We start from the raw sequence: 23,861 nt of genomic DNA, 5'->3' as shown, positions 1-23,861 counted from the left end.
TTTAAAAATTAAAGCGCCCCCTAAAAAATAATTAATAATAATTATTATTATTATCTTAAAATTAAACGTTGATAAAATGGGGAAATTTATTTACTTATTTATTTATATGTAAAAAAAATCTAAATAATAATAATTAGTTTTTAATTTTATTTATAATTATCTTCCTTTGTTACATAAAACAGAGTTTCATCCTCCATCTTGTTTTTTTTCAATAAAATGTCGGTTCATCAAAAAAATTAAGAGGGCGCCGAAACGTAATAATTATCATCATCATCTCCAAATGAGACGATAATAAATAACAAATTAATTTGTTTTTTATACTTAAAAAATCTAAATGATAGTTATTTATTAATTTCATTTATTCGAAAAAAACAGAGAGGTTTTTGAATAAAATATCAGCTCATCTAAAAAATTAGATGGCGCCCCGAATAATAATCAATTATCATCCACATCTTCCAAATAATAATCATGATAAATAAGAAAATAATTTGCGCTCATTTTATTTATAATCATTTTAATTTATTTTATATTAATTAACGGGTCGCCACGTTAAAAAAAATGGCGACTCGTCTAATTGAGCCGCCATTTTGAAAAACATCGTAAAAGAGTACATATAAATTTAAATAAATAAAACAATTTATTTTGTATAAACTCGGAAAAAATTTTAAAATAGAAAATTCATCATAATTATAGTAATCCTAAGCGTAAAAGATAGCCATTTTCTCTAACCCCCCCAAAAAAAAACAAAATTGTCTCTTTGTGTATCTATAAAATGCATAAAATATGACAGTTTAGTTTAAAAATGTATTTTTTTTTTTTTTTTTTTTTTTTAACTACAAACCCGAACATTGATAAGTTAAATTGCATTTTCAAAGAATCGAAATTGCTAAATTTATCACGACTTTTCTATTTCCAAAGTCGCCATTTTTTAAAATCAAGAACAACGGTTAAGAAAGAGTAACTATTATAAACCGCGCGAGTAAACTTGTGATAAATGAACAAAAATTACATTTGCGGAGTCTCAAAAAGTGTTAAAATTGAAAATTTATCGTGACTTTATACCACGCTTGGGACCGCCATCTTCGTCATTATGACAGCCCGACGCTTCGAAAATGTCACCAAAAAAGAGGGGGAGAAAGATCATCTACCAAAGAGATAATTATAGTTATATTATGAAAGTAATCGCATTATCCAAAAATTTGTTTTTGATAGAAGACGTTGTGTTGCCGTAACACAATATCGACCCGAAGTTGGGATAAGATCTAGTTAGCATCGACTGTATGGGAAACTTAATTATCTATCGGGCAGTTGACAAGTTTGTTCTATGGACTATGTCAACAGATTAAAGCCCTAAAAACTATCCAAATAACACTGATTGATTATAGTAGTAATAATTATTTAAACATAAATCCTTTGTTTCTACAATAGTAACTTTTACGACATATTAAATCGGTCACACGGAGCGTGAGAAGGATGAAATTGCTTCGTTGACAGATTATCGGATATCTTTTGAACGAATCATTCAATCGTTCGAGTGTGTTTACGCTGATAATTCTAAGCTTTTGTTACTATAGTAGTTCATTCATCATTGCTTTTTATCGATTCGATAATATATACTTTTCTCTTTCTCTTTGATAGGTAGCGAAGTGCCGAAGATTGTCAAGTTACCAAGAGACGAAATCGTTCCTGTAAACGGTTCTGCCAGATTCGATTGCGTTTACGAAAATGCTGCCACAGTTACGTGGTTTGCACATAAGACGAAATTCTCCCTTTTGAATGATTCCAGGTAATAAATAGAAACGTGTTTGCTGCAGATATGCTGCGAAGTAACTGATATTTGCAACTACAGTAGTACAGTACAGTACGTGTTTAACTTAGGCGCATCTAAAGGAAAACTAAACACACGTAATGGCTTGTCAGTGCGCTTAAGATTTTAAGTGTTCTCGATTTGTTTTTTTTACAATCAGTCAATTGTGAAGTTTGTATTTTTATTTTTGAACTCTCCGAACGTCCGTCACGTGGAAAATTGTCAATAGATGGCGTAGTTTAACGTTACTTGTTCATATACGAAGGCCATTTTACATTGCGCCATCTGTTGATTAGTTTTGTAACTAGCACATAACTAATTTTAATTTAAAAAATTGTATTTAATTTTTATATATATATATAATTTAACATTATCTAAATGTTTGTTTCATTTAAATAAAATTTATTTATTTTTTAATCACTATTCGAACACCTTAAATAAGCTCAAAAGATGTAAATACAAAAAATCTATATCATTACATGCAAATTGTTTTACTCATGTTTAAATTTTAATATAAGATTCATAGATGGATTTTTCCACTTGCCATCACTAGATCAATATAAAAAATTGATTTTTTTCCCCTTCTTTTCTTCCTCTTTTGCCTTCCCTCCTAACGCAAGCTTTAACTCACCATCACAACTTATCGAATTTAAGTCGAAGAGTTGGTATGGCATGACCTCAAATTGTTTCTTTTAGTTGGCAAAAAGTTTTTGCCCTTTGGGATTTGCTCAGTCTTCTCTACCAGAAAGGTACAATCTAATTACCGAGGTGAAAATTTGTTCTGCTGCTTGAAAAAAAAAAAAAAAAAAAAACAAAAATTGACTTATGAGTTTAAAGATGAAGGGGAAAAAAGGTAAAGAAGAGTGAGCAAGCAAAAGAGAGAGACAACTTGTTTGAACTCAGGTTTTTATATCAGGTTATTGGATAAACTGGTTTATCACAATTACTTCAAAATTCTGTTGACAGAATTATAAATGACCCTAACTTGATCACTCTGGTAAAATTTGAGAAGTTACGGGAGGATTTTTGATGCAGTAAAACCACACCTGCCAGTGTAAACAAATTTGGAAAATAATAATTTTCTTTCTTTTTTTTTAAAAAAATCAAAGTAAAAATTTAAGCAAACATTAATAAATTAAATTATAATTTTTTTTTATTTACAAATGTTAACAAGTCTCATTAGACTATTAAAAAAAGCTGTAAATTTTTTTTATTTTATCATCATCATATTTTCCTCTGTTTTCATTTGAATTAAATTATGTTTATTTTTATTTCAGAATTACTGTTTATAAGAATGGCTCGCTGTTGATTTTTCCCGTACAAGACACGGATGAAGGTTTCTATCACTGTATTGGTGAAAGTGCTTCGAAGACCGGACTAGTTCAAACTTATTCTGCGCGTCTTCAGCTTGCCTGTAAGCCAATGGAGCTAATATTATATAATAAATCACAAATGACACTTTAGAGCATTAATATGAACGTTCACTTATTAAAAATCATTCAAAAATTAATGGAACCTAATCCAGATCATAATTTATCGTGGTTTGGGTCGATGCCATTCTACACGTTTCGTCTGTGTGTAGAGTTCAATCACGAGTACCCTGGGCACCTGTTGCTTGTTCTGATATGCTTTTGATTTATTATGTATAGTATATACTTTTCCCCCTTCATTTATGCCCTTGTAATTACATACATTTAATTAATAATTTAATTCTACAAAACCAAATTTTATCATACAGATTTTGGCCTGGTAGGAAAAATTCCCCCCACCAATTGTCAGCCCTGCTTTCATCATTACTAATCAACCCTATTAAAGGTCTCACTTATAATGGATGTAATTGTAACCAATCATGTAATCTAGACACACTGGTGCCTCAAATTTTCTAGTCAATCAATTGCTTAATATTTGATATATAATTTAATACACTAGCTTACTGGTGCATGGCTAAAATGGCTCTTGTGTAAATAAAAGTTAACCAACCTACCACTAGCCTTTTAATGATGCAAAAACATTAGTGTGAATTAACACTGAGGCAAGAGTTACATAGGTTAACACCTTTTTATGCATAGATCATGAACAACATGTATTTTTTCCAAACCAGTTTTAACAGTTCTTAAAATATATCTCAGTTAATATTTCATCTGAACTTTAAATTTGAACTAACTAATCTCCAAAATTTGTCATAATGATGTAAATTGATATTCTCATCCCTCACCTGTGCTTATTGATCTCTGAGTGAGCATCACATTTCCCTGTAACAAATGCAATTATGACAAACTAAATAACATAAATGTGCCAATGCTCACCTTTTTGGCATTAAGAGGGCCTTTTCTCTGTTCCTAGATTGGGTTTGGCCAGGCCTAACCCTAGCTGGCTGGTAAGGGATAGAACCCAATATATCCAGGAGAAACTACCATTAAAAATTCTTGGAGTTATTTCAACCGTCCAGATTCAATCCCGGGTCCCTCAAAGCAGTATGTTGATTCCTTAATTGTCTTGGCTACCCCTAGCTATAAATTTTATAGATATTCTATATACAATCATCATTTGGATATGAGTCCTCAAGGCAGCAGACTCCGTCTTTAGCATCTCAGCTCAAACATTAGAGATAACAAATTTCAGTATACTATGCACTACCACTAATTCAAACTAACTATTGGATGGAGTGAAGGATTAGTGTTGTCATATATAGATAATAGGAAATCAAAAAGAACTATTCACAAATACATATTAATTTTACAGATTTGATGCATTTCTAACAATTAAATCTACGACTTTTAAAAAATAATAATGCTTAAATATCTTTAGTGAACTTTTTAAAAATTTTGATACGTATTTTGTTCCGTTTAGTTTTGGAAGCTATCAATGAAAATAATTTTGAGCCCCGTCCAACAATCGACATGATGATGATAGCTCCAAAAAATTACCAGTTTGAAGTTATGTGCCTTCCTCCGTTAGCTCGACCTAATCCTAAAGTTTGGTGGAAAGATCCATCGGGACGCGTTGTCAGCGATTCTGGAAAAGTAAGAGTGGACGATCTCAGATTAATTATCGATGCAGTGAATGAAAACGATGCTGGAAATTATACCTGTATCGCTGAGAATGCAGCAGGAATGACGGAAAATTCCATTCAGCTTTTTATAACAGGTTAAAGATTTAACTTTTATCATAAATTATTTGGTTTTATTTCATGATTTCTTTTAATAAAAATCTTAAATTTTGTAGTTCCACCCAGTATAAATTCAGAATCAACAATACTATTAATTGGTGAAGGAGAACCTGCAGTACTATTATGCGATTTTACTAGTAGTCCCTATCCTGCCACAACAGTTCATTGGCTAAAAGACAAGAAGTACGTCAGGACTTCTGGAACAAATTTCATATTTTCACCTCAAAACGGAACACTTTACATTAAAAATGTTCAATTGAATGATGCTGGTTCGTATGTATGCAGAGTAAACACAACAGGCTTTCCACCAATACAGTCAGAATCAATCACATTAAATGTTAAAGGTAAAAAGAGTTAAAATATATATCAATTGAATTTATATTATATATTTAATGTTTATGAACTGTTTCTCTGTTCTAGAAAAACTTAAATTTGTCCCACCACCTGTCAATAAGAAACTGGAACTAAATTCAAATGCTAAAATTTATTGCAAAGCTCGAGCAACAACACCACCGAAAGTTAAATGGATCAAAGAAGGAGGACCCCTTTATTTCAAATGGCCACCTCATATCAGAGACGATAATGGAACACTACATTTTAACGCTGTTAAAGCCGAAGATTCTGGCAGGTACATGTGTGTGGCAACCAGTGCTCAAGACATAATTAATACCACGATACAAGTCGACGTTATTGGTAACTAACTACAAAGTAAACACTTAATAATTTAACCGTCATAGCTGTAGTGTTAAATTTCCCCTGTAACTTTGCAGTGCTTCCACAGTTTGTTGTCAAGCCAGCAGATACCGAAGCATACGAAGGTTATTCGGCCATGATCCATTGCATGGCATCAGGAGATCCTCTTCCAACTATCCAGTGGGATAAAAATAATATTCTTAGTGGTTTTGATCCAAATAGATTTGCAGTCATGAAGAATGGGACTTTATTTGTGAGTGAAGTTCACATGAATGATCAAGGAAAATATGGATGCACAGCAGGAAATAGCGGGGGCTTCAAAAGAGCAGAGATTAGCTTTGTCGTTAAAAGTAAGATTTTGTTTGTTTTCTTAAACTAAAAGAACTTGGCAGATCACCCATGGGATTGTAACCATGGATGATCTGCCTTGGTAGTGCTCCCTGGAAAGACTTTCATTCTGGAAACTGGGCCCTATTTAGATGTTAAATGTACTTAAAAAAACCTAGGAAACTCCAATGGCTAGCCCATTGGTTGTAGGTTTGTAATTTGCCAACTGTCAGCACTCAGTTTTATCTATTTGACCACTGGTGGGCTTATTAAAAAAGACATGGGCACAAAATATACAAAACAGAAGTGAAATCCTGATAATATTCCATTTAAATGATAAACTTTGTCAGTAAATATTTTTACCGACAAAATTTATTGCAATTCAGTTATGAGAAAGTCTATATATTCTCATAGCTGTTGTGCTATCAAATAGTAATCCCTAACAAAATTCATCAAATATTCATCTGTGAGTAATATATTCTCTCCACCCATTTGTAAAAGATTCTATACTATTACAGGAAATCCTCGTTGATTTGAACTCGGATAGTTCAAAATCCCGTTAGTTCATAACTGCACTTTTGTCCTGATTGGGGGTATAGAGATTTTTATGTTAAAGAATTCAGTTAGTTCCAAATACAGCTACTTCGTAATTCAAAGTGAAAATTCTGTCCGAACTGTCATATGCATATGTTAATTTGTTTGTTTAGATCAAAGTGTCTCTATGCTTTAAGAGAAGAACTCTAATCTGGTCAACATGACTTTGCTTTTACAGTAACACATTTTCAGGAGTTACCTTACATATGGATCATCCCTTTTTTCTTATTTGATAAAATACAGCTAGGTTTCGGGATTGCAAGTAGCAGATTGAGATAATTATAGTGCTCTAGACCAGGGGTGGCCAACTTTTGTGCACATAAGATCTACTTTTTATCGTAAAAATGTGTCGCGATCGACTTGTTGTCATCGGCATAGTCTAAGTGGGGAGGGGAAGTGTGAAATACATACTATGTTTATACACTGTGTTTCAGTACGAAGTGCACTCACTGCTTATGAGTCGAGTCATAACTGCATGAATACAGTTGCGTTGGTTACAAATATAATACATTAAGTCAAGATATCGCTAGTGATCGATCAAAATTGGCTTGGCGATCGACCGGTCGATCGCGATCGACTTGTTGGCCACCCCTGCTCTAGACTACTGCTTTTGGGTGACTTACTACTTTTTGGGTTACTTTAAAAATAATCTGGGTTACATTTTGAGGAATTCTACTTTACTTTTTATAAAAATTATCTGGCAACTTGTTGGACACGTTCTGTTTACCTGCAATTTATTTATATTATTAATAATTATTAATTAACGAAAATAGTATTATGTATATGTAACTGTATTCTGTTTACTTAATAAATTACATCATACATGTGGCATTTAACATATTATACAGAAATATCTAAATCTCAAATAATTCGGAAGTCAAAGTTGCGAATATTTCGAACTAACGAGGATTTTCTGTACTTTACAGCTACTAATGGTTTCTACTAATTACTAAAGAAAGTAATGTTAAAGACTCAAGTTCTTTACTACTACTTTATCTGAATTCAAACTCATTATATGACAAACTAACATTGGCAACATGGTCATTATTTATTATAAAACTTGTTTTCTTAATTATGTAAATATCTATCACAATATGAAAACAAGACTTGTACTGTATACACATTTTTTTTTTTATAACTAATCACATTTTTATTACAAAGTAATAATTTTCTATCGGAATTGCATAAATAGCTTTTTTTCTTACTTCAAGCAGTGGCGTAGCGTAGTGGGGGCAGCATTTTTTCACAATAAATAATAATATTTTGTAAAAATTGGAACCATTTCATTTCATATTTTTGTGACACCTACAATTCGGACTGATTCAAATGAGCACGGAGTTTTTCATTACTTCTTCTGTGACAAAACTGAGGAATCCCCTTTCTTTAAATGAATGTATAATAATGACATCTTGCTCATTGTAGCGACTGACAACACCGTCTGTACTGACTTGCAGGGATTCCCCGTATTTTATTTAAGGGGGCGAAATTTTTCTCCGCCCTGGGCGGCTGACACCCACGCTACACCACTGACTTCAAGTGATTTGAAGTATAAATAATTGTCTTATGATTATTATTACAAATAAGGGACTTATTCTTAATGAATTATGTAAACATAAATATAATAAAAAACTCAAATTACTCTCAAATTTTATAGAGACTAAAAGATGCTGCACATAACAGTAAAATTAAGGTGACATTTAACATTGACTGGTCCCACCAATCATTTCTTTTGACTTACTCATTTAAACAAATCACTCATTTAGTTAACAATCTGTCATTGATGTTCACAGTGTGACTTGACTTGATCAAGAAACCAAAATATAATAAGTGTTATCATCAAAATTGTTTTGTTTTTTTTCTATAGGTTCAGAAGATTATGTTACTGATCATGTTGGACAAAGTGATCACGATGCAGAATCAAATACTATGACTAAAACTGTCATGATAACGCTTGGAGCTGCAGCTATATACATGACATTAGTAATCGGCCTGATGATTTGGTGCAGGTTCCGAAGGGCGCGAAGGAAAGCTTTTCTTCTTGCACAAACATCTGCAGAAGGTAAATGTGCTTTCTACTTCAAGAGTCTGAATTGTGTTTATTCTATTTCCATGGTGGCCAGACTGTAGCTTGCAAGCCACATATGCCACTCTTCTAGACGTTTACCACAGCTCCCATCAGGGCCGTACTGTGCTATGATACAAGGAGACGGCATAAGCAGCATTTTAAAGACTTGCACCCTGCTTGCATCATACTGAGAAAATCTACCGCATGGCCCTGATTCCCATATACTTATTCAATTGGTACAACCAGTTACAACATAAAATACCGTTCTAATAGAGGATATGGTTTATTTCTAACAGGCAATATGTGGCTTGTATCATGATAAGGTTTGGCCCCCACTATTCTAATTAAGCAAATAACATTCATATTTTAATTTCAGTTGCAAAATTAGAAGATGGAGAAATTCCAAATAACACAGAAATGAAAGAAAAGACTAGAAATGGGGATATTGGTGATGGTCACTGTAAAAGTGATGGAGAAATGCAGTCGCACAGTTCTGGATCACATCATTCGAAAAGAAGCCGTTGTTCCTATGATAAATTACTTTTTCCTCAACAAGATCTTGAAATGATGATGCTTTTAGGTAATCAAACAAAGAAAATATTTTCAAAGATTAAAAATAGAGTAAAACATATTCATTTACTTTTTCAGGAAGGGGTGAATATGGAGAAGTATGTCTGTCTAAAGCTCGTGGGATTGTTGATGGTGACGCAGAGACTGTGGTTATGGTAAAGATGCTCCAGACAAAAGATGAAAATGCTCATTTTGAATATAAGAGAGAAATGGAAATGTTACATAAACTGAATCATAGTAATATTGCAAAGCTTCTAGGAATATGTCGTGAATCGGATCCATTTATGATGATTTTGGAATATAGTGACTGGGTGAGTTGAGTTTATTGTTAATTGATTGAGTTTATTGATACATATATCAAAGGATATATTAAATTAAAATTAATTTATTATAATTTTAATAACCCTTAGGGAGATTTAAAACAATTCCTCTTGGCCACACGTAAAGATCATTCCACTAATGGACCAAAACCTTCACCTCCAAGCACTGCCGATATGATTGGATTATGCCATCAGGCAGCAATCGGGATGGAAAATCTCTCAAATAGGCGTTTTACGCACAAAGATTTAGCAGCCCGAAATTGTTTAATCTCGTCGAAATTTCATTTGAAAATAAGTTGTGTCGGATTATCTCAAGACACTTATGCACAGGAATATTATTTGTTCAGAAACAGATCGATACCACTTCGATGGGCCCCGGCAGAAGCCATCTTAGAAGACGAATGGTCGACCAAGAGCGACGTGTGGTCCTACGCCGTCCTCGTCTGGGAAATATTTAACCAAGCAGAACTGCCATTCAGTGAACTGTCAGATAATAAAGTGTTCCAGCTGATAAAAAAGCAACAGTTACAATGGCAAACTCCAAATGGTGCTCCCGAACCACTGTGTTATCTCTTAAATCAATGCTGGAACCAGAGTCCGAAAGATCGACCATCTTTTAGCGAGATAGTTTTACATATAGAGAATCACATCATGGATAGTAAAGTCTAAATTAAGGCCCAAACTTAACTGACATCTTACTGAAGACATACAAGCAGATATTTTAGTATAACTTAAAGATACCACTTTCATTTCAGAGCAGAATGGAAGCATCTAGTCAGGAATACTACTATAAAATTACACAATCGGAAACTGTTAATTCAAATATGCAACAATATTTTAAACTATTACGTCAATATTCAGAATACAGGATCTTATAACTCGTGTAAAGTGATCGATATTTATTTTTTAACCGTGAGAAAACTAGTCATACAATAATAAATTCAAACATCATACTTGCCATATTTGGGGCATACCAATGAGTTAATATGTATAAATTTTAGCAGTAAAATATTTACATGTATATCAACATGGTGTTTCTATACTCATTTTTTCCCCCTAGTCCATGTAGATAAAGTTTTCGAAATGTAGTTTTCGTTTCATTTACAAAAAAGATATTGGAGAAAACTTTTCAAATGACATCTAAACATGTTAAAATACTGGAAAAAAATATTAGATGTTAACACGTATTTGCCATGTTGATTTAGCAAACGAACAGTTTTGTATATCGTAAACTGCGTTTTTATAAACATTTAAAAACTTAAGTCAATGTATAAAAAAAAATCATTTTGTGCCATGAAATGTTTACTTCAACTCTTCTATATTTTGTACAATCAGGCAATTTTTTTTACAATTTTTTTTGTACTGATAAGAATTTAGATGGTAATTTTTTTTATCTGTTTGTATATATCTATATATATATTGCATTTTTTAAACTTTTAATTAAAGAATAAAATATAATGATTACTTTACTTTCCTTGGTCTCTTAATCATTTACAATCACTTAGAATAGAATTTTTCCTAGTACAAAACACATTACAACTTGGACAAAAATTCAAAATTCTGCTTACTATCTAACTCTAGATCAGGATTCACTTGAGGCTCTTGAAGCATATTGAGTCAATAATGTGGTAACAACACAATACTGATATTAATGGTACCATGAAAATATATCTTGGTTGTCAATCAAATCATGTTTACATTATATCCTTTCAACATTTACTACATGGAAATTAATGTGATTTATCTTTTCACTTGAATCTCACACATTTACAGAGGTGTGACACGGACAAAACGTACTAGAGGCATATGTTGGCTCACAAGTATGTGAGATATATATCTGGTGTGAAGGTAAATTTTAGAAATGACTAGAAAAAAATTCTAGAGCATTCAATATAGATATGTAAGTAGAGTAACAAAGGGGCATTTCATCATATATTTCATTGTAAATAGACAATATGAAATTCAGAACAACACATTTTCACACTTGCTCTGTCACTTCAACAGTGACCACAACAAAGACTCATCTGCAAGATATTTGGTAAGGACAGTCAACAGGCAGACCTGCTACAATTGGTTCAAGACATTTGAGAATGGAGATTTCTTGCTCCAAGATGAACCCCCATCCAGGCAGAAATTCCATCATTGATAACATTCTCCTGCAACTGATAGATGATAATCCACAGTTGACCACCAAAGAATTAGCATAACAAGTTGTTCCCATATACCCGAAAAATTAACTGAGACGTTGACAGCACACAGAGCAAAGATGACCTTAGAGAAGCTGGCCAGTCTGGGCTCTGAGGTTCTGCCTCATCCACTTAACAGCCCACCATACAGCTCAATGACAATATCTAACACTCAAGTCTTTCTTCATAAAAATGCAGTTATTCTATGCTCACAGGATTGAAAGTTTGCAGCAAATGTGGCAATATATGATTGACATTGATGACAATTACCTACAGTTGTAAAAGTGAAATGATACATATAGACTCTGTCCTCAACATGTATAACATTCAGCTGTCTCCATCTGAATTTGGACAAATCCTTGATGAACATTATAAAAGATCTCTGGGCAGATCTACATTTGATTTTTTAGTAACAAGATAACTGATAAAGCAACTTTATATGATTCTATCACAAATCAGTATCTAACTTCATTTAGAAACAAGATTTATTGTTGACATAAATAAGTATACAAACTGAAATTCATATTAAAAATACATTGTTTAAATGTAATATATAAATACATTTTATTACATTAAGACAAGTTCATTTATCTACTCTATCCAATTCATTTAGAAACTTTCTACACTTTCCCATGAGAATTTTAATAGCTTCTTTCATTAGGAGAGTTGGTGAAAGGGCACCTGTTGACTCTATGAGAACTACATCAAATAATAATAATTAAATTTAAATTTTTATAGTACATAAAATAAGATGTAAATATTTTCAACACTCACATATAAAATGATTTCGCACTCTGCTGAGTCGGACGCTGTCTTTTAGGTTTTCGTACCTGAAAACGTTACGACTGCAAGTGTCTTTACGTGCATTGGAAACTCTAGCAACCTCGCGACCTATTATAGATACAAAATAAACTTTTGTTGTTTTGATATTAACATTTATTTATATTTAATCAACGAGCTAATATGTGTGTTTGGACATAAATTTTTTTTTTTATTTTTATGCTAAAGTGAATGATTAGGTTGAGATTATTTCATTTCTAACGCATCTATTCTCAAACATTCAATGGGTGAGAAGTACAGTTTACCTAACTGAAGCATGGATGATTCTCAGGATTTTCTCTTCCTTACAAATTTGTTTTTAAATCTCAAATACAGTAGAGCGTCGTTTATCCGAATCAATTGGGGTTGTTCGTACAACTGATTTTTTCGGATAACCGATTACGTATGAAAAAATATATTAACCTATCCGATGTTAAAATTTTTCTCCATTGCGTGTTGCTTCGCGTTGAATTTTCGTCGATTTTAAGCCCAACGAAAATTTTTATAATAATCGAGGCTATTGTATCATTAAAAACTACTTTTCTTTATTTTGTACAAACAAAATAAATATGTTGAAAAATATAAAAACAAAAAAATTATACTTTAGAAGTTAATCTAGTATCAAAAACGTTCGATTCGGCACGACATGGTCCGGCTGGAAAACTTTCGGTTAACCGGCTTTCGGATAAACGACGCTCTACTTTAATTATTTTTTAGTTTGTATTATTCATAGGTTATAAATTTAATCATAATTTGTTTTTACTGTCTCATATTCCCTTTTCACAGCTAATAATCAAAGAGAAACATATGATATAAAGAATAATAATAAGAAATCAGAGAAGTAGCATTGAAAAATGATTGCTTATTGTTACATATAACAATGCAATATGATACCGAGGAGTTAATTATAACTAATAATTTTTTAAAACTTGTTTAATTGCTTAAAATGTTAATTTATTCATAATATTCTTACATTCACAAATGTAAAAAACTATTTTTAACTTATAGCTTACCATCAGGCGTCTTCACAATTTCAATAACTCCTTCCGAAAAGCATTCTTTCAATTGTATTGCTTCTTTTCCTTCAATTTCTCTCAACAGAGTGATTTCGGGTAAAAGACGGTAGGTTGCAGTAGCTGTTTGCATTGAAAATCAAATATTAAATACACACAAAAAATTATAATATGTATACAGAAGAAATTTAATTAGATGATTTTCAATGTAACAAATAATAATTAATTTAATTAAATTGATATATATTATATATTAATAAAAATCTTTACACAAATATAAAAATTAACCTGCATATTGAATATTAAAACTGTCAATTTACATGCAGACAATTAATTATGAAAGTTTAGACATATTATGCTAACTCAAAATATGTACTGATACCTAATTAAAACAAGAATATCAAATTACAAAGAAAGTAAAATGGATTAAACACTGAGAGTGTACACTGTGATGGTAAAGGATGAAAGATTTAACAAGGAATTAGAATATGCAAATGCAACATTTAGATCAAGGAAGGATCAAGGAACATAAAACCACGGTTTAAAAAGGGAATCCAACTACAGCATTGGCAAAAATTAATTGAGGCAGAGTTAAGATCATAATGCCTGCCCAATATAATCTGACATTAAAATACACTGGAGCATTTGAAACGTAAAAATCAATAAACTTCGAGGATTGGGGGACTGTATCCAATGCATGGAAGTCAAATAACCCAGCATATATATGTATGCCTCTTACAATAAGTAGATTCTATGTTGACCTTAGTTTCATCCATTTAAATACGGTCAATATAAGTAATATAAAATTGAATAAAATAACATTTTTGTAAATTCCAATCACAACTTCCATAATGTTTAATAAGTTTAAATCCAATGTGTAGTTTGAATTCCATTTAACATTAAATCTTTGATGCATTCTAAAGGGTGTGGTGCGGGAACTTCCTTATTTTAAAAAATCATAAAACAAAAAGTATTGGCAATATCAATTTAATTCTTTTTTCTTTACATAGAGATACATTTAAAGTTTTATTTCATTAGGTTGTCAAAGGGATATCTTGAAGGTAGCCTCCGTTCTGGTCAATACATTTGGAGAGTCGAAATCGGAAGTTTCGGTCCATTTTGTCCAGCATGTCTGTGCCTATGTTGGCAATAGCAACACAAATATTGCAATACAAGCACAATCTTTGCAATACAACTTCAGCTCACTTATGGTCTTTGGATGATTGGTATACACCAAGGATTTAAGATATCCCCATAAGAAAAAATTGCAGGGGGCTAAATCTGCAAGCGTGCTGGCCAGTGAAGATTGCCACCTCAAACAAAATCACATGGATTAAGTTGTTGCATCACTGCCAGTTTGTATGGATGAAATATCAGGTCTTCATGAAGACTTTGTCTCATTGTGCAATCAGAAATTCTAAGCGCAGCTGCATGTTTGTGTGCATATCACTTAGAGGATTTCAAAATCGCCAGCCCTACTTTCTCGACATTTTCTGGTGTCCTGGTGGTTCTTGAAGGTCCTGGTTTCTTTTTCTGCACACTACCAGTATCCATAAACGTGTCCACCCACTGAACAATTGATTTTCAATCAGGAACACTACCTGCAGATGCGATATTAAACTGTTTCCCGAATGCACGCTGGGTTGCAATGGCCAAACGGCCATTGGAGAAGTAAGTCGCCAGGCAAACGTGCAATCCTCTCTCGTCTCACAAACTAACCGTATAAAAAACATTACACCCCGCTCTTTCGAATACACTCAACCCCACTCTCCGAGGAGTAACGGCCACTGTGTGGCGCACGTTTCAAATAAGAAAGTTCCCGCACCGCTCCTTGTATATCTGAAGAAGACCTTTGAACAAAGTTGAAAACATTTATGTAAGTTAATAAATAGTTAGATCTGAAATAAAAGTTTATGTGCAAAAAATCGTTTGTGATAAATTACTAATTGCTGTTGATCCTCAAGTTTATGGACCATGATATCGCAAGCTTCAGAAAAACCTGACCAAAATTTGCTTATTTTTCAAAGCATTTGTCAGAGTGAAAATATTTATGCCAAATGTCACAGAGTATTTTGTTTCCTTTTTTCTTATGTTATATTTAAGCAATGTTTGCTTAAATATAACAATAAAAAAGAAAACGATAAAAGTAACTGATAAAAACATTAAAAATTAATGCCCAATAATATAAATCAATGTACAAAATGTAAAAAAAAATCAAAGTTACTTACCAACAGGTGAGAACTTAGCATGATCTTTGCCAATTCCTTTTACACAATGCATTTTAACATCAATTTCCTACAAAAAAAGTTTTAAATAATCTTAACCCTTTAAGAATTTAATAAAAAATGCTAATGATAACGCAAATTTACCTGACCGGGTCTTAATTTTGCAATTAGAATGTCATCATGAACTGGTTTTATGGCATCTTCACCATACTAAAATTACATATAAATTAACCTCTGTACTAATTAATTATATTAAAAATTCATGTAATAAATAATAAACTTAATAAAATCTTTAAACAATCATTAATATGCAATTATAATTATATGATCAATTGTTTGCTGAGTACTGCATCAGCCAACTACGAGTTATATGACAGATCTCTAATTTTACTCATCCTGGGTCGAATTATAACCTCCCCTCTGATCAATTTACACATGTGGATCACACATTCTATGAGAATTCTTGAAAATCCAATCAGGATTTAAACACGGGTCTCTCGAGCAGAAACTTTTATCATAGCTATTTGGCCAACGTGTAATTGTATGCCATCTTGGGTAAATATGATTACAAATTTGAAGAAGACATAACTTGCAATAAACCCAAATATGATTGGAAAAATACATTTTAAAACATCTAGTGAGTTCTATTTGAAATAATCAAGTATTAGATGATACCATTTTGTATCTTAATATGTGTTATGATAAATTTTGACTTAAAGAATATGCAACAATTATGACAGATACAATGTGTTTTTCTAATATACCTCTATATAACAAGTATATCATCGATAAGTTATGTAACACTATTTTTATACTTTTCGAGTACAATAATTATATCAATTTTATTAACAAAATCACTTTTATGGCCCTACAATTCCCAATGATGATAGACTAGTAATGGTCAACCTGTATATGCAATTAATAACTTACATTCCTTAATACAATTAAGGGGTTGATCAAAAATATGCATTACATAATTTTTGGGATGGGTATGCATGTCAGTATTATGGAGCATTACAGGGAGTGAGATGGTAATTGAAAAATATAAAAATAGCATTACATAACTAATGGATGATTCCTATCTTAAGTCATCACTTAAGTCATCAATTCTATACTATCAAACACTAAAATTAAAAATGTTTATTCTTGAAATATTTTCATTTTTAAACGTGTATTTTATTAAAAATATAAAATAGACATAATAATAAACTTACCAATTCAGCTTGACTTCCAATTGGAATCCATTTCATTTGACCAGAATATACTAAAAATATAGAAAATTTTCAATTAAAATGTTAGAAAATATCAATAAACACATTTCAGAAAAAATGTTTTATTTAAATACGGCATCTTCCAAAATGAGTGCTACCATTTTAAATTACTGTAATGATATTAATTATTATGCGAGAAGTATATGACATACACCAATCGGTAGAGTTATCGATTGGCGTAACAGAGATGAAACTCTGAGGGGAACGAGGTGTAACCGAGTTTCATCTCCCATCTACATCCGAATGTCTTGTTGTCTACACAATAAAAAGAAAATGACAACTCTGCAACAGAAAAGGTGTTTTGTGTTCTGCAATTCACAAAGCTGGAATCATTCATTATCATGCAACATGAGTAACAATGGATTTGCTTTAGTCAGTGTAGAAAGAATTTGAGTATTAGGTAGATGTGTGCCATGTGAAACAAAGTGCACGTTGAGAAATTGTAATGGGCAAATGCAAAACTTTGTCAGTTTTGCAATATTTTAATGTAATGTACATTATAACAATTAATAAGTCACACCTTATACACTATTTCTAGCAAACACAGTTTAATAAAACTTAACAAAACAAAAGATTAGGCTATGTTAAGTGGTCTGCTTCAAAAATTGAATGTCTAGATAGAATACAAATTTGTAACTTTGCCAAATGTTCTTACAACATTATTATTTTGTATAAAGAATTTAACATCGCAAGTAAATCAACTTTTATTTTTACAGTTATTTACTTGCAATGTTAAATTATTTATACGAAATAATCTAAATATATAAAATTACTTGTCCTGACTGAGTGATTGACTGATTCATCATCATCGCCCAGAGCAAACCACTGAAATTTTTTTTGAAATTTTGAAATTGTGTATTTTTTTATTTAAATATAACCATAGTAGTCAAACTGCAGCTCACAAGCTGCATGTGACTCTTGTAGACCTTTACTGTGGCTCCCATATAAATTATTATAATTAAATATACAGGTGTATATATATATATATATAGAGAGAGAGAGAGAATGCAGCTGTCATATTTCTTCATTACAATTTATATTAAATCAATGCAATACTGTAAAAGTACCTAAATGATTCAAATATAAGTCCTCTGGAATAGCTGCATCTTTTGAAGCATTTTTATTCTTGGTGCACTTCACTTTTAAATGAAATTCGATGGTATCTTCAGCAGTACCTTCATCATCTCCTGTAATGATAGAAATTTGGCATTTTTAAAAAGCTTGGAACACATGAATGTTTATATCATTGTATATACCTTCTTGTCTATACTCAAATAATCTTGGATCTGCTTTGATTGGAATAAGTCCTAATCTGTGTGCCAGCACTTCATCTTGAATGATGCTTGTATTATTATAAACAAACACTTTCTCTACAGCCATTGTTGGTACCTAAAAATGTTTTAAAATATCAGTAGTGGAACTACGAAGTGCTCTATGATCAAAACATTTGTTTTGATCATAGAGCTCGTTGAGCAGGACTCTTTTTTACAGTCAAGGACTAAAAGGTTTTGTTTTGGAGATGTGACTCCCTTTCTTTGCAGTGAGGTTAGAAAGGAAAGGTGATCACATTAGAATTTTGAACCATGGAACAAAGTGCTATGGTTCAAAATTCTAATGTAAAACTAATTCAGGCACAAATGTGAAAAGCTTGAGAATGGCTGCTTTATACAAAGTTTGGCAAAGATGGAACAATTTGTTCCACCTTTGCCAAACTTTATCTAAAGCAGCCATTCTCAAGCTTTTCACATTTGTGCCTGAGCTTTCTTTCTATAGATCTATAGCAATAACCAAGCCTCCTTGTATACTCTGGGGTATACATACCACTGGTTAAAACTGCTAATCTAGAACCTCAAGCATACTAAACTAAAGGACTTTTACTATACTGTACATTTAACATTACACTCAAACCTGTTTTTGTGTGGTCTTTTTTTGTGCGATTTTTTATATGTGCAATGTGTTTTGTGCAATGTGTTTTGTGCAGTATACCAATTTGATTGAAATTCATATACCGCACACAAAAAATCATACAAAACAAATCGCACAAATAAAAAATCGCACAAAAACAGGTTTGAGTGTACGATAAAAATATTTTTTTTAAAGTAAATTTACCTCAGCCAAAAGTATTCTTCTAAAAGCATTGGCTATAGCAGCATCTATTCCTACAATATCAAACTCCATTTCCATATCATCCAATCTGATAAGATTAATCTGTAGATTCTATTACAAAAACATTAAAATTATTCTTTAATTGAAAGCAAATATATTACATGCTACTTATAATAAAGAATAAATCTGTTCTTATTACTCAAAAATATAATTTTATTTTAATGATGATTAAATAAAAATGAATCCTTGACAATTTTTTTTCTCTAAGTCTTTCTCTCATACAGGAACTAAGAGAGTCCTTTTTTCATGCATTCTTAAGGGCATGAAAAAAAGGACTCTTATAAAAACCTTGTGAAACCTTTTACTGGACTTATTTATTATTGTTGTGTTATTGTCTTAGTAATAATTTTAGAATCCTATTAATAATGTGTATTTAATAACTTGTAATAATTGTACTATTAATAAATATTTAATGTTAGCAAATTGTCACCATAGACTGTTTTGTACATCACCCAATTGATAAGGCTGAAATGCATTTTGGGCTAAGTTAATTAAATAAGCTGGGTGTATAATAAATGTGTTCATTAGTCATATGTAACTAAGTAGTTTTTGTACCCCTAAAATAACGTGACCAGATGTCCCGTTTTGAACGGGACTGTCTCTTTTTAGAGTTACGAGTCCCGGTGTCCCCGAAATGAACTCTGGGATGCAAAATTGTCCCGTTTTCTGAAACCGCGCGAAAATTTGAGTAGCCAGCTGGACGGCCGTCGCGCCGGCGGCCGGACGCGATCGGTGTGTGAGAGCAAACCGTGTCGTCGGTTGACGTGACGATAGCCGAGAGTGGCGAAGACGTCATCGCTCGCGCTTTGTTGACTAATTGTTTGGCAGATTTTTCGTTCGCCCACTTCTCGATATTTGTTTTGTTGTTGTTTGATGCTCGTGTACCTAGTAAATAACTTAAACTTCTTTTGTTTTGGAATCATAAGTTAAAATGCCGAAACGCAAGTGTACGTTCAATGTTAACTTACAAGCAAAATATCCGTTTATCAAGCAAATAAATACTCCCTCAGATGTCAGATGTGAAAAGTGTCGTACAGAATTTAGCGTTTCCCATGGTGGTGCCAGTGATATTGAACAGCATTTAAAGTCTGAAAAACATAAAAATGCCGATGGTACCGCCGCTTCGAGTTCTTCGATGTTAACCTTTTTCAAGAAATCGGACGCACCAACTTTAAAGAATTTGGATATCGCCGCGGCAGAAGGCGTCTGGGCTTATCACACGATTCAAGAAAACCACAGTTTTCGCTCTAATGATTGTGCGTCGAAATTAATTCAATCATGTTTTGATCCCAAATTTACATGCGCGCGTACGAAATCAGAAGCTATTGTAGTAAATGTTTTGACGCCTACAGCAATGAAAGAATTAAAAGATGATCTTGATAAGTCCAATTGTATTACAATACTAAACGACGCTTCAAACCACGATAACAAGAAAATATACCCTATTCTAGTGCGCTTTTTTCAACCTTACGTAGGTGTGCAAGTAAAAATTTTAGATCTCCAAGACCAACCAGGTGAGACTTCTGACATCATTGTTGATTATTTAAACCAAGTGTTGACAGATAATAATTTGACAGCAAAAGTCGTGGCATTTTGCGGAGACAATGCCAACGTCAATTTCGGAGGTGCGGCTAGGCGAGGAACTAACAATGTGTTAACGAAATTGCAATCATCCCTGAAAAAGCCATTGATAGGTATTGGATGTGGAGCCCATGTAAATCACAATGCAATAAAATCTGCTGCAGACAGGCTACCCTTAGATTACGAAAGCATTATTGTGAAGATATATTCATTTTTTTATATTTACACGATTCGAGTTGAAGCTCTAAAGGAGTTTTGCGCCGAAACTGAAACGGAATATCAACAAATGCTCGGCTATAGCAAAACTAGATGGCTTGCTCTTATGCCTGCCTTGGAAAGGGTTTTAAAAATGTATCAGCCATTAAAAAACTACTTTTTGAGTATTGAAAAATGTCCCCTGTTACTAAAAAACTTTTTTGAAGATCCCACATCCGAATTGTGGCTTTATTTTTTACACGCTCTGTCAGCAAGTTTTCATCAAGCTGTATTGAAACTGGAAGGTCAGACTGTATCGGCAATTGAAGCTGCAAAAGAAATCAATCAACTAAAAGACAATTTGACTCAGAAACAGACCAATCAGTTTCTTCCATTTATGGTCCGTCAATTAATAGTGAAATCGAAAGATAATGTTACTGACATAGATGAAGAGTTTGTGAAAAGGGCGGCTACAGAATTTTATCAAACAAGCCGTGAATATCTGGAGCAGTGGACTTGCTTTCTTACCAAAGAAATGGAGATATTTTATTGGGCAGATTTAAAAAAGGTCCCCGCATGGGAAGACGTTCAAAAATCTCTGGATGTATTAATTGAAAAGGAATATATTGACTGTAATAAAGATGCAGAAGTTTTTGACGAATTTTCGTTAATTTGTAACTACATTACATCGGATAAAGTAACCGAATGGAATAATCTAAATGTTTCCACGGAAACTCGTTGGGTGGAAGTATTCAAACACTTTCAAGCCAACAATCTTCAGCATGAAAACTTTTCTATTTTAATTGAATATATTTTATGTTTGCCTGCTACAAATGCTCCAGTAGAAAGAGTATTTTCTATGATGAACAAATTGTGGCCATCTGAGAAGACCCAGTTACAAATTTCAGTTCTAAAGGCGATGTTGATAATTAAGGTGAATATAAAAAAAACGTGCCAAGAGTTTCATTCTTACTTAAAATCATCACCAGCTATATTAAAGCAAATTTGTTCCTCTGATAAATATAAATATAACTAAACGTTTCGGGTATATATATTTTTTAATTCGTAACTTTTAAGCTAACTGACTTTTTCTGAATAAATAACTTTAAAAAAGTGTTTTTTTTATTGACTACCTGTTAATTAACCTAAATAAACCAATATCCCGTTTTGAGTCAAAAAATAAATGGTCACGTTACCCTAAAAGTAACTTCTACTGTTCTGTCTTCAACTGCTTTAATGAGTTTAAGTATTTTTGCTTTCAGAATGTCCTAAACTGTAACATTTGTTAAGTCTGGAGTTTAAAGAGGCTATATCATGATATGAGATAAACATCCACTGAAATTTCTGACGAAATAATCACTAACAGCAAGACTCAGAATATAATCTTATGCAGAAGGATATCAAGGACACACTGAAATACCTTTTCAAACTTTTTAGCATTCCATTCGTCGATGTATCCAGGATAATTTCCAGGAAAGTCACTCGATTCCACCTAAACAAAACCATTTAAAAAATAGCATAAATGAACTGGTTTAAATACTTCTTTGTACTTTTAAAACATGTTATTTTAACCTATTTTAGTACTAAATTAATGTAAATAACAAATAAATATAGTCTGTGAATTAATTAACAATTTACATTTTGTTGTTCATATTCTGTCAGTCTAACACGTGTTCTTCTATCTTCTATGGTAGTCGCCATTTTGAAATAATAACACGACAACTGTTGCCAATTTTTGTAATTAATAATTTTTTTTTTAACAAAATAAAAATATAAAATGTAAAAATAAACTAAATTTTACACTAAAAAAACACCACAAATTTTAAATTATTTTTTTAGTTTTAAGTAATATATGAATGAAAAAATGGATAATTTTATATTTACGTTTACTTCATAATTATGTACTGCAGTGATTCTCAAAGTGGGGGTCGCGACCCCCAAGGGGGTCGTGAAAAATATTTGGGGGTCGCTGAAAAATTGATGCCAGATCAATTTTTTCAAATATTTTATAAATTTACTATGGATTCATGTTTAGAAATAATAGAAATAAAAAATATATAAAATAATTTTTTCTTAAATAAATTGCACATATAAATAATATTTAAATACGAGCCTAACCCCCTCCCTCCTGGATGTTTTTCGACACATACTTATTCTTCGAGGGTCCTTTGAAATTTTTAAGTGCAGAAGGGGGGTCGCGGTCCAAAAAGTTTGAGAAACACTGATGTACTGTATAGCAAAGCGACGGCAAATGGTGAAAGCGTCAGCCTTCACTATCCGCCGTCGCTTTGCTATACAGTACTTCATAATGAAGTACCACTCTAGAGGACCAGAAATTAAATCCTGGCGTAATAACTCTAGGAATTTCTATTGGGTGCGAGTTCTGTCTCCCGCCATCTGATCGCACCTGTGGCTGCGCCGGAAGCAGGGCCGGATTTACATAAGGACATTTGGGGCCTGTGCCCAGGGCCCCCACAAAACTAAAAAAAAAAAATTATGTTTAAACATAATTTTTTTCTATTACCGCGACAGCCTAGTGTGGCCTAATCATGAGGGCAACAGGCAGAGAAAACCAAACCCGGGAAAAAAACCTATGAAACATCGGAAAATTCCGGAAAAAATTTCACATAGGTGTTTTTCAGTTAAATTAAAATAATTAGTTTTACACAATAAAATATATGTATGTTTACAATAACCTTATTTTTAAATGAAATTTACAACTTCCTAGTTCAAATCTAATTGAAAGTACAGTATTTTGTGTAAATTTTCTAAATCATCAAATTTGCTTACTCTTAAAGGGGGGAACCCACCGAATTTGTGCCCAGGGCCCCTGGATTGGTAAATCCGGCCCTGGCCGGGA

The 23,861-nt window shown here is 32.4% G+C and overlaps 2 protein-coding genes across 2 annotated transcripts in view; one reads left to right on the top strand and one right to left on the bottom strand.

The window, feature by feature from the left end:
* The window catches only part of LOC136979127 (inactive tyrosine-protein kinase 7-like), a 45,688-nt gene extending 34,788 nt beyond the window's left edge, over positions 1-10,900 (top strand). Inside the window, exons 4-13 of the mRNA XM_067275054.1 lie at positions 1,639-1,786; positions 3,085-3,221; positions 4,658-4,954; positions 5,033-5,320; positions 5,397-5,669; positions 5,747-6,019; positions 8,455-8,649; positions 9,032-9,235; positions 9,304-9,536; positions 9,636-10,900. Coding sequence (XP_067131155.1) covers positions 1,639-1,786; positions 3,085-3,221; positions 4,658-4,954; positions 5,033-5,320; positions 5,397-5,669; positions 5,747-6,019; positions 8,455-8,649; positions 9,032-9,235; positions 9,304-9,536; positions 9,636-10,214 — 2,627 coding nt within the window. The 3' untranslated portion in view covers positions 10,215-10,900. The remainder of the gene's footprint in view (positions 1-1,638; positions 1,787-3,084; positions 3,222-4,657; positions 4,955-5,032; positions 5,321-5,396; positions 5,670-5,746; positions 6,020-8,454; positions 8,650-9,031; positions 9,236-9,303; positions 9,537-9,635) is intronic.
* Positions 10,901-12,198: 1,298 nt separating this feature from the next.
* On the bottom strand, positions 12,199-22,702 carry Polr1C (RNA polymerase I and III subunit C). The gene is made up of 11 exons (XM_067275025.1): positions 22,640-22,702; positions 22,422-22,493; positions 19,169-19,276; positions 18,316-18,448; positions 18,127-18,246; positions 17,003-17,052; positions 15,933-15,998; positions 15,792-15,858; positions 13,564-13,686; positions 12,506-12,622; positions 12,199-12,430 (listed from the first exon to the last, which is right to left on the bottom strand). Exons 1-11 carry the CDS (start codon positions 22,700-22,702, stop codon positions 12,315-12,317), a joined length of 1,035 nt encoding a protein of 344 aa, XP_067131126.1. The 3' UTR covers positions 12,199-12,314.
* Positions 22,703-23,861: the final 1,159 nt, after the last annotated feature.

The sequence above is a fragment of the Centruroides vittatus genome, unplaced genomic scaffold (assembly GCF_030686945.1).
Source record: "Centruroides vittatus isolate TY-2023 unplaced genomic scaffold, ASM3068694v2 contig_579, whole genome shotgun sequence".
Taxonomy (NCBI): domain Eukaryota; kingdom Metazoa; phylum Arthropoda; class Arachnida; order Scorpiones; family Buthidae; genus Centruroides; species Centruroides vittatus.
Note: the sequence above shows the minus strand (reverse complement) of the source record. Positions and strands in the feature narration are given on the sequence as shown.